The following is an 11,666-nucleotide window of genomic DNA, read 5'->3' as shown; positions in this document are numbered from 1 at the left end:
GTATTTTAGAGTTGTAAACGCTTTACATTGCGTATTGGTAAATACAATTAGATGAACAGTCATCTCACCCCACGATAAACAGTTTACCATTTGAACAGCACAGGCATCTTATCATGACACTTAATCTGAACTGTAGCCAAGACGTTTGGCAACACATTAATGACGAGGCACTTGAAGACCCGGATTTAACTGACGTAGAATGCGAAATTGAGGCCGTTCTTGTTTGTGGACAAATGTAATTTAAACATGACATTAATGTAAGCACCAAGTGAAAAAAGGCGTTCGTTTCAATCCATCGTGGGATACACAGGTGTACTACTACGCTAAGCTTCGTTGTGTATCATCAGCGCTTCTGCTCGAGGAATCTCGTAATCATGAATAATTAATGAGGCAGTTTCATTGGTTCCGCAAGATAGCAATACCTTAATATGCACATACACTCATGCTAATGTTTTCCCTTATAAAGAAATATTCTAACAAAAGCTTTGAAGTCGGTCCACCACCTCTCTACAATGACCTCTGGGGGTAACTGAAAAATTTGGGTTATTGAAAGTAATTATTTGTTACGTGATAATGCATTGGAAGAAGAGTTGTCTCCCTTGCTTCATGCATATTCATTAAAACGACATTTTGTCAGTCAATTGTCCGACCGTATTTATGATGTGCAACGGAATAAATACCGTGGTTGCCGACGATGATAAAATGTTTGCTGAGATTCTTCAATTTCTATGTTTATTTTAGTGTTGTAAACATTTTACGAATATATATTATTATAAGTCGATAAGAACCGAACCTGGCATTCGTTTATCTTCATAGTATAGCAGTTAGTATAAAGCAGCACAAAATGAAGTCTCCTGTGAGAATCGGTTTACTTGTGTGCTTATTTATTTCTGTCGCAAACACAGGGATAATAAAACGCTTCGTGGATGAAATTGATATTCCCACGCTTGTTCAGAGACTTGATGATCTGACAAATAGAGTTGCACAGAATGAGAGAAAATTAAGTAAGTAGCTATTGCGGTAAAATATACACATGTATGACTTCGCTAAAACAAATAATGTCATTGACGCTGTCGCTCTTGAACCAGCCGAATTTATGTCAAGTTCAACTGTCTTGGAAGGGTTATTGTTCAGCATTGTATATGAGCTATCCGAGAATTGCTTAGAATAAGTGAAACTATAATAAACATTGGATATTTTAAGAGCGAGGTTCATCTGACTATAAAAACTTTTGGCCTTTGTACGGATAAACATCAAGTCTTCCTGACATCACTTGTCGTACACTAGCCAAATGTTTTATACAACCATGAACTTCAATACTAAAACATTTAATTCTTATTCAAGAGGTTTAGACATACTTCATTATGTTGCTTTTTCTTTTGTTTAAATTACAAATTCCGAGGAAGTTTTCTTGTATTTTTAAACTTAATAAAAAATAATGCAGCAAAACAAATTTGGTTATTTATTGGTTTCATTTCCACAGTACATTCAGTCTCAATTTCATTTTTTAAAATGCTATGGATAGAATATGATAAGGAACTAACAATCTGACTACATGTTAAATACTTAATTTCTTAGATAATATGTCTACGTCATTTAATTTTATTTGTATTACAATGAAAGGCTTCTGGCCTTTTTCTGTCACCGAAAATTGTAAATACGTAAACTCAACTCTTTTAGGATACCATCCGGTTGCCTTTAAAGCGCATCTCTCACAACGTATGGAGAATCTTTCACCAAACCAGAGGATCATATTCGACGACGTTCAGCTTAACATAGGAAACGCCTATCACGGCAATCTGGGAGGATTCCTTGCTCCAGTGAACGGAACATACCTGTTTTCCGTTTCTATATGCTCGACAAGTGGCCATTTCATTGTCCTTGATTTAATGAGAAACAACGATGTGATTGGACGTGTGCTTGCAGGCGACAGTCTCTACGATGACTGTTCTTCGGAAACTACCATTGCGGAGCTGAAATCTGGGGACGAGATATATGTGCAGCACCACTTGGACGTTGGCGATCTTCTTCAAGTTCAACAGCATACACTGGACAGTTTTACCGGAGCTCTATTGGCTGTCATCTAATGACGAATGACTTTTATTTTGTTGAAGATAGATGTGTAATTATGATATACAGCATATGACAGGCTTTCGACTTTTCTTTTTTTTAATTTTGCTATGTTATTTTATTATTTGTGAAACTATCGACAAAATGAAGTTCTTATCCTTGAAAACATCTAGTTCACTGTAAGCATTGATGATTATTCATATCAAAATCTTTAACTTTATCTAAATTTGTATTTGATCGTTTTAATGGGAATAAGAAATATGGCACGTCAATGCATGGCGATGAAAATTCATGTGCTAACCGTCGAATCATTTAAATGACACAAACATCGCTGTTATTTCGTGCACCATCTCCGTGACCTAGTGGTTAAGGCATCCGCCTACGGAGCGGGAGGTCGTGGGTTCGATCACGGGCCGCGTCATACCGAAAGACGTTAAAAGTTGGTACAAGTAGCTCCCTTGCCTGGCACTCGGCATTTAAGGGTAGTGCTTGGAAAAGTGGTGTACTCAGTACTGGTTCAACCCAGGAAAGTTGTATCTTTACACCGAGCACGTTAAAGACCCAAGAGGTCTCTTCGTAAAGAGCTAATGTATTGCACCCGGATCTCTTGTATCTCACTCTGTTACTTCAAGTCTTCCGATGTCTGGATTTGACTGCGAATTGTTGTCACTTCTATCTCATGTCACTTATGGCATTAAAACACAATTTAAGTTGTGATGCCGTCACGGCGAGGTCAAGCTATTATGGAGCCAGTGGGCACGGGCAGACCTCGATAAACTCAAATAAACAAAGAAAAGTTATTTCGTGTATAAAATACCAGAAAAACAGTTATGTTGTTTTTATGTATTATATAATTCAGATGTCAGGAGCATTATATTTGAAATGGTTAAAGTCTTAAGTAGGCCGAAATATGATTTTTCGCACAACGCAATAAAACAAACTGTTTGTCTTTGGCTTACTTGCAAATGTTATGCCTTTGCACTTATAACAGCAAAAAAGTTTTAAACAATTATTATCAAACACTTTATGTGATCTATATTACAAGCGGAACAAAAATATCATTCTCTAATATCAAAATCTGACCATCGTACTCTTCATAACAATGTGATCTAGTTTATACTAGATGTCTAATTGATTTTGGATTGCTTGACTATTTATATGTTTAGTACAAAATGATTATAACGATTTGGTTGTCATGTGTTAAGAAAATGTCTTTACAGTATGGTACGAATAAAACAAAAATCAAAATATCGATATTCCAAAGTTAAGTACCGATAGGCTTCGCATCTGCTCCGTATGGCTTAAACTTATATTGACTCAATAAAACGCACATCTGTAAGCTTAACCGTTAACCAATAGTTATTAAATAGGGGTCATCTACTCGACCATAGGCCTATTGCAAACAGATCATAAGTTACTGTGTGATCAGGAGTTCGTCAACCGACCTACAGACAGATTAACCGACCCACAGACAGATTAACCGACCCACAGACAGATCAACCGACCAACCAACCATCAGACATACTGACCAACCGATATTTGCAGACTCTTATACCCCTTTATCATATATAATGTTGATAAAATAATTGTGAAGAAAAATACACGAGGAAGAACAACTACGCCAACCGCTTCAATGATTTTAGTTATTTCTGTACGACTGGCACATATTCATATAAATGACGAATGATAGTAGGGTCGGTAGGACCGTGTTTTGATCCAGGGGATGTAAACACCTTTTATTTTGGAATTTTGCAGATTCGTATTTCACAAGACGCAGCTCGAGTGAAATCCTAATCTGCCATAAAACATAAGAGACGTTGAGACATGAGAGATGCTATCACTTTCCGTAACAAAACACAATACTATTTTATGATATACATTACTGGTATGATTCACACAAAAGAAACGTTAAAACATTAAACATTATATATATTTCAATGACGCACTATTTTGTTTTCTGACGTCATTTTAACATTGTGAAATAAAACTTGTTATAACGTGTCAGGGAAGTGAAATACGGCCTTTCCGCACCAGGTGAAATGCGGACAAATGGATTTTGTAAAATGTATTGCTTGCAGTTTTAAGAAGCCTATATGATATAACTGCTCATTCAAATTCACTGGTTTGCGAACAATCTGGATTGATAATTTTTAAAACCAAATATTGAAATAAATTTTATTCCCTGTTTTTGCATTATTCACACAAATTATCAAACATTGGTTTCATGGAAATTTCATCTCAGAAAATGATATCATAAGTTTGAAAGTAACTGTCATAAGTTTGAAGATATCGTAAAAAGGATGTCAATGATCATTATATGACAGCCAATAATGCACCGGTGAAGCTATCGAGCGTATGCTGTTGGACTTGAAGGAGATCGCCCAAGTTCAAGTGGTGTTGAAGGTACACTTCGTCCCCAGATTTCAGCTCCGCAATGGTTGTTTCCGACGAACAATCGTTATACACGGTGTCACCTGCAAGGACTCTGCCAATCATATTGGAATTGCGCATTAAATCTAAAACAATGAAGTGGTTGCCGTCAGAACAGATTGATACGGAGAACAGGTATGTTCCGTTTACTGGGGCAATGAATCCACCGAGATTTCCGTGGTAGGCGTTACCGATGTTAAGCTGAACATCGTCGAATATAATTCTCTGGTTTGGTGCAGGGCTGACCATTCTTTGTGAGAGATGAGCTTTAAAAGCAACTGGATGATATCCTGAAAAGGAATTTTTAAAAAAAACTTACATACAGCATTCGTTTAATAAAAATAGTAATAATTGACGTGACATAAATATATATATATGATGTATAATTTTATGTTATGTACATTTTTATTCATCGGTTAGGAAGGCATACTTACTTAATTTTCTCTCATTCTCTGCAACCCTCTCCGTCAGATCATCAAGTCTCTGAACAAGCGTCGGAATATCAATTTCATTCACAAAGCGTTTCTTAATTTCTGCGTTAACGACATAAACGAATAAACCCGCCAACAGAATTATGTTTTTAAATGACGCCATTCTGTTCACCACTACTAACACAGATCGTCTGTTCAATTATTTAAACCAAAAAACTATATGCTCATCGAGCATAGAAACTATGGAATTTACAGAAAACATAGAAGTGTACATACAGATAGCAAGGTACTTTAAACCACCTTAATTCAGTCTTTGATTTAAAATCCGTACAACCGAGGATTGCTGCGTATAAAAGGCTTATTTAGAAAGGTTTCAACTTAATTTATAGCAGAACCGCTTAAACCGTTTTTTAATAAATGATATGGTATCATAACTACAAACAGCAATTGGAAACATCTAAAAACGAAATGGGTCAGTGATTTAAATTCTGATTTTTTGAGAGGTAATGATAAAGTACCCCTAGTGCAGATCGACCCCATAACCTCCTGGGGGATATGTGGACACGTATACGACCCCTCAATGTTCTTAGTAGAGGATCACTTACTGGAGCTACATACTAACTATGGTATCAAAATTCTCTCAAAAACGGGCAACAAAAAAACGGGGTAAATCGTGTAAAATATGTGAGCGGATGCTACTCATATCCTCAAAATGCAACGGAAAAACACGGAAAAACACAAACAATTACAACGTTTGAACAAGATGAATTTTTAAATATTTTCAAATTGTATTACCATGTAAACATACGTGTAGTGTACCAAAACCATGATAATTCCAGGCAAAGCTATAGAGAGGCTAATAGGGCAGTTTCAGTTTATATAAAAAAAAATGTTGCTGACGCACAGCGGAGTTGGTGTCTTTGGAAATCTGGAATCTTCGTCTTTTAAATAAACAGCACCGTCATTAAAATATAGAAATATTCTTAACGCATCCCTCTAAAGTATTATACTGAATGCTTTCTATAATACAGTTATCGGAATATCATACTATCTTTGATGGATACCAAACTTATTACTTTCTTATTTATTCTAAATGCTATAAAAGAAACATTTGCTCTCTAAGCAAAACCTCAAATTAATTAAAGGTCTTACACTCTCCGAAGTTGAATACAGAAGCACTTTCATTAATATAGTGTTGTTTTTCTTAATGATATTTTATTTAACCGAGATTTGGTTAATAACGGGTAGTCCCCTCCCAGTCTTTAAAATAAAAACACCGTCATTAAATTGCTTTTGACGCAGCCTATATTTTTTGAATAGACAGTAAAATATTGGCTTTCTTTTTGTATTGTCTAAAAATATCCGTACGAATGATAAAGAACAAAGCTGTAATAAGTTGATAATTTATATTATAAACATAGAATGTAGCTATTGATATAATAAGCTTTATCCCCATATAGTAGAATTTCCCAACAATGTTTGTGAGCGGGAGGTTGTAGGTTCGATCCCTGGTCGCGTCATACCAAAAGACATTAAAAGTTGGTACAAGTAGCTCCCTTGCCTGGCGCTCGGCATTTAAAGGGTTGTGATTGGAAAAGTGGTGTACTCAGTACTGGTTTAACACAGGAAAGTTGTACCCCCGTGTATCGGTGCTTTACTCCGAGCACGTTAAAGAACCAAAAGGTCTCTTCGCAAAGAGCTAGGGTATCGCACCCGGACTTCCTTGTATACCACTATTGACTCTTCCGCATGCTGTCCCTTCAGCAAAAACAAAGGACCCTGTTGGAAATAAGTGCTTGGACTTTCACGAGTTATCCTTGACCGCAAGGTGTTCATACATACATACGCACGCACGCACGCACGCACGCACTCACACGCACACGCACACACACACACACGCACGCACACACACACACACATACATAACAATACACCATTCGTGATTGGAATCATACAACTCGTCCTTTGCGCTCGTGTACAATTACAATACTAGTATCACGGATAGCGGATCCACTTCACAAAATACACGGCACTGAATATAGTACGGAACGCATCTACCCTTTGGCTAAAACATTAAAAACTATTATAGTAAAATAACTATGAATAAAACATTCAACATTTGTATACGTGCATACTAAACAATGAACAAACATTTTTTGTAAGGGAATCGCTGAATAGAGTTTACAAGTACGAGTATTACACCGTGATTAAACGAGATTTACAGAGTCATCACAAATCATTGAATAGATACCATCGTCACTGCTATTTTATTCTTAATGGTATTTATTGTATTTATTGCATTTTAAGCCAAACATTAGGCCTTTTAAAAATATTAACCACTACCTTTGAATAAAAAGCAAAGTCATTAAATTATAGAAATATTCTTGATGACATATTTACTTTTTTTGCTGAAAACACTGATTTGTTTAAGTAATAGTTAGATGACATGAAGTGAAATTTTAATGATTAAAAAAGAATGGGCGGAGTGTGCATAGCGAACGAGCCCTTCTTAATTACTAAGAAATCACTTCATGTCATCTAACTGATTTAGAATACAACCTCATTGGCTGATACATTGTCAACGAAAGCTCTGACACAGGGAGTGTGTATCGATGATTGGCAGTAGGCGGACTTTTTAACAAGCGCAAAAGTTGAAGTTATTAATGATTAAGTCCACAACTTAATGATTGCCTTTTTGCAATTCCATTGGCGTAAAATGTAGGTTGTATTCTAATTGAGGGTATTCCGTCTTCGTTTTTCGATAAAAACACCGTCATTAATTTTTTGATTAGGCAGCAAAATGAACACTTCAATAAACTTCAAAATAACGACTCTCTTTCGATTGCTTAAGTCGACCTAGATTATAGGGGTATTATATATAAAACATTGGAGTAATTATTTGCCCATTCATTATACAACAATAGAAGGTAATTATCTATATAATACATCTTGCAATCATATATAACAAGTTATAAATATCGTATCATTTGTTGAAGGTATACCCTGGAGGAATAATGAAGGCAATGCTAAGAGGTATTTCACTAATAAGATAGACGATTAACACACAATAAAATATAAAACAAAATATTAATGCTTTAATAAAGACAGAAGTACAGACAGACAAACAGTAGATATACAGATAGATATACAAATCGAACGAAAGCTCTAACATAAATTCAAAGATCGATGATGATGCACAACAACAAGAAACAAACCTATTGTTATATAATATTTTTTCTTTAAAATAGCTTTCGATTACTATAGGTGAGGCGATATGGCCCGGGATATTAACCATTATTGTCCTGCAAGCCATTTCCCCACTGGGCTTAGCAGACTGTCCATCGGGAAGCACATCACCATGGAAACCATATTGGATGCCGAATCGTGACGACCTTTTATGTGACTCTTCGTGTGACCAACAACTTGGCCTATCATCTGAGTATTTCAGCGATGAACACAATAAATGTTGTGTTTGCCTCTCCTGTACCTTGTTGGACGGCCATGAAATCAGCCTAGCGTTAGAGTATACAAGCGTTTTGGGAAGAAATGTTGTAATAGTCGAGTCTTTATTTAACGAGTCTGCTTTATATATGATAGAATCTACCAACGGCGATATGACTGACTTTCCAAGCAATGTCTGTGGATGGGATACGGATAAGGAATACTTGGAACAGTTTGCAGAACACAGAATGGTTGCCGATTTTGAAAAGTTTAATAACAACATCTACAGGATCAATTTCGGAAGCAACAAAATAAAAATTGTTCCCGACATTAGCTGTTTAGCAAACCTGGACACTCTAAATCTACGCGACAATCGGATATCTCATCTTGGCAATATGTCATTTAGTAACCTCAGTCGCTTAAGAAATCTTGATATATCTTTGAATAATATTCAAACCATTGACCCGAAAACGTTATTCACTGAAAATGTATTCCTACTACGTGTTAATCTGTCAGACAACAAACTAACAGTCGCAGATGTGAGCAATTTGGTTTCCTTGCATCCACTCTGCGAGGTAGATTTAAAAAGTAATGAAATAGAAAGTCTGACAAACAACCTCGGTATCACACTCGACACAGGTCTCAACTATGGTCCAGGATTTATCAATCTTCAAGAAAACCACATATTCACATTTCCAGATCTGCAGTCTCTTCTGAAACTCAAAGACCTAAACTTATTTGGAAAACTTCTGCATTTTGGATTTGATCTACGTGGAGCACCTCTACACTGTGACTGTCACATGCAACCATATCACAGCCTGGCAATAAACAGTCTAAAGGCCCTCTGGAGAGATTATTTTGCTATCAAATGCACTTCACCGCCCGAGCTTAAAGACGTTCTGGTTTTTGAGCTTGATCCGTTTGACCTCGTGTGTGAACTTAGGATAGAAGATGGGTGTCCTAAGGGGTGTACCTGTCTTGATGTACCAGAAAACGACACAGTCTATGTTGATTGCTCAAATTCGCGCTTGAATCAGATGCCCATAGGTATGCCAGAATCGACATTTTCCAAATACATTCATCTCAATCTATCAAACAACCACATTAAAGACATCAGAGCATCATATCTTACCGAACTGTCATATTTAGATGTTTCCGGAAACACTCTTTCTGAAATCGATGAAGAAACAACAAAGCGACTCCAGAACACTTCTTTAGATATATCTAGCAATAGGTACTTACGTGTTCTGCCTAGAAATCTCCAGTACAGGAATTTATGCGAGACCAAGCTTTCGCATCTGGCGATCGACTGTACTTGTGACAACATCTGGATACAGAATTGGATTAAAACTAAGGACTGTCCCAGTAAAACAGACCTTGCGACATTCATGTGTTATATGCCTAATTTGAAGCAATCAATTCCGGCAACTGCCTTTACTCCTGACGTTGCTGAATGCGAATTAGACAAAAGTATGTTTAAACTTGTATTGATTGTAGTAGCCTGTCTTACTCCTGCACTGTTGGTGATTGGTGTTTTCGTTTACATTTTTCGGTACGAACTTCTCGTCGCTTGGCTACGGATGAACCGTAAATACCCGGGCAAAGAAAAGTGTTTTGAATATGACGTAGGAATAACATTTAACGTAGACGATGAAAAACTACGGAAATGGGTTGGTAAAGAACTCGTCCCAAGACTTAAACAAGAGGGGTTCAGAGTTTATAGAGCTTACGTTGATGCGAACTATGGAGCGCCGAGGGATAATGATGTAGCTGAAGTGTTTGCAAAATGCAGGAATTTCTTGCTTATTCTTTCTGATAGTTACATAAATGAAAATGCTGTGGAAGATGACTTTGAAGACTTAGACGAGCCAAAAGAAAGACGATGGACTGAAAATGAATGGAAGTTTGCTTGGAACCAGTATAAATCAGATAACATGAAAAACCTTATAATCGTTAACTATGACCACGTATCCGCATCCGATGTAAAACATAGGCAAATTAAGGCTGTGATGCGAGTAGGACATGTTGTGAGCTTCTGTAATAACAATGCAAATGAAGTTCTTGATAATATAGTTAAAAAGATCGGGTCGGTAAAGAAAATACAACAAGCAAGGAGAAAATCCAGGAAAGGCGTTATCTACACAGTTGTGAAAGAGATGAAGACCAACAATCTTGCTATGTTAAACAAAGAAACACGCACTGTCCAATGTTTGCAGCAAGGAATCACCTATTGGAATCAATCGAACGTTACGCCAATGCCAACGAAGAACACGCGATGGAAAGTATCATTTAGTCAAGAAAGCATGCTTGATCATTCCACAATAATGCCGGAGTGTAGCGAGTAATTATTCTGGAAATTGGGTCATTATTATATTAACTTTTTAACAGTTTCAGAGTGTCTAAACGGACTGTTTGTGAATTCGGTGGGCATTGATCTACACAACTGAATCTGGTGTCCACTTCAGAGGCATATATTTGTGAATGTAAATATTATTACGATAGTCACAATCATATAAGTAGGGTCGGATCCATGATTTGGCGTTAAATAGGGCGCAACTCTTATTGGGTGCAACAAGGTTTGTCCCATCCCAAGGACTGAAAAATGTATGGTTTAAATGTGGAAATGGGGGGGGGGGCTTTATATTCATTTCTCTCCCCGAATCCGCTAGAGATAGCTGTTTTATTCTCACTTTCATTTGTTTCAATTGTTGGCAATAAACTGTATCCTTCTTCACATTTTATATATAATGATATAACCCTTTAAATGTCGATCGGCCTTAAAGTTTGAACAAAGTTTGTATGGCTGTTATTTATCGTTGGTGCAAATGGGATCCACATTAACTCACCATCCATTTACCAAGCAATGCAAGGCCATGTAAAAATGCACAGTGAAACTTGTAGTATGTGTTTATGTACATAGAGTCTCGGCCATTTTCGATTGTGAGATGAATCACTTTAGTAATACTAGAGTTATGGCCCTTTTACATGAAAAATATTAGATTTCTATCTTGTGCAGTCAATGAGTTACGTTTTTAGTATCTAATCATATTATTGTATTGATTTGTCAGTTTGTTGTTATATAATTTTGCGTTACATTTTTTTTTATGCATTGATAAATTTATTCATTGATTTGTATGGATTGAAAGTTGATATTTTTGTCTTTGAAATGTGTTATGTATAATGTGTAAAACGTTTACTTTTCTCAGATTTCTATGTTGCACTATGTTGGCACTGTATGTATTTATAGGTATATGAACACCTTCTCCGTATATAATGTCGACTTGCACCTTAAGA

At 36.4% G+C, this 11,666-nt stretch overlaps 3 protein-coding genes across 3 annotated transcripts; 2 read left to right on the top strand and 1 right to left on the bottom strand.

Annotated features, from left to right (window-relative positions):
- Nucleotides 1-833: 833 nt before the first annotated feature.
- On the top strand, nucleotides 834-2,256 carry LOC128244904 (heavy metal-binding protein HIP-like). Its single transcript, XM_052963025.1, has 2 exons — nucleotides 834-1,004; nucleotides 1,681-2,256. The coding sequence occupies exons 1-2, from the start codon at nucleotides 845-847 to the stop codon at nucleotides 2,085-2,087; spliced, it is 567 nt and encodes a 188-aa protein (XP_052818985.1). The 5' UTR covers nucleotides 834-844; the 3' UTR covers nucleotides 2,088-2,256.
- Nucleotides 2,257-4,302: 2,046 nt separating this feature from the next.
- Nucleotides 4,303-5,094, bottom strand: LOC128244102 (heavy metal-binding protein HIP-like). Its single transcript, XM_052962117.1, has 2 exons — nucleotides 4,935-5,094; nucleotides 4,303-4,790 (listed from the first exon to the last, which is right to left on the bottom strand). Exons 1-2 carry the CDS (start codon nucleotides 5,092-5,094, stop codon nucleotides 4,384-4,386), a joined length of 567 nt encoding a protein of 188 aa, XP_052818077.1. The 3' UTR covers nucleotides 4,303-4,383.
- A 3,211-nt stretch (nucleotides 5,095-8,305) lies between these two features.
- On the top strand, nucleotides 8,306-10,717 carry LOC128244101 (toll-like receptor 13). The gene has a single exon (XM_052962116.1). The coding sequence runs from the start codon at nucleotides 8,306-8,308 to the stop codon at nucleotides 10,715-10,717; it is 2,412 nt and encodes an 803-aa protein (XP_052818076.1).
- Nucleotides 10,718-11,666: the final 949 nt, after the last annotated feature.

This window comes from Mya arenaria, chromosome 8, assembly GCF_026914265.1.
Source record: "Mya arenaria isolate MELC-2E11 chromosome 8, ASM2691426v1".
Lineage (NCBI taxonomy): Eukaryota > Metazoa > Mollusca > Bivalvia > Myida > Myidae > Mya > Mya arenaria.
Note: the sequence above shows the minus strand (reverse complement) of the source record. Positions and strands in the feature narration are given on the sequence as shown.

Excerpts from the sequence above, each read along its gene's own strand:
- LOC128244904 (XM_052963025.1), top strand. The coding sequence starts at position 845 with ATGAAGTCTCCTGTGAGAATCGGTTTACTTGTGTGCTTATTTATTTCT. Across the intron at positions 1,005-1,680 it reads ACAGAATGAGAGAAAATTAA|GATACCATCCGGTTGCCTTT; the intron begins GTAAGTAGCTAT and ends CAACTCTTTTAG.
- LOC128244102 (XM_052962117.1), bottom strand. The coding sequence starts at position 5,094 with ATGGCGTCATTTAAAAACATAATTCTGTTGGCGGGTTTATTCGTTTAT. Across the intron at positions 4,791-4,934 it reads AGAGAATGAGAGAAAATTAA|GATATCATCCAGTTGCTTTT; the intron begins GTAAGTATGCCT and ends ATTCCTTTTCAG.
- LOC128244101 (XM_052962116.1), top strand. The coding sequence starts at position 8,306 with ATGCCGAATCGTGACGACCTTTTATGTGACTCTTCGTGTGACCAACAA.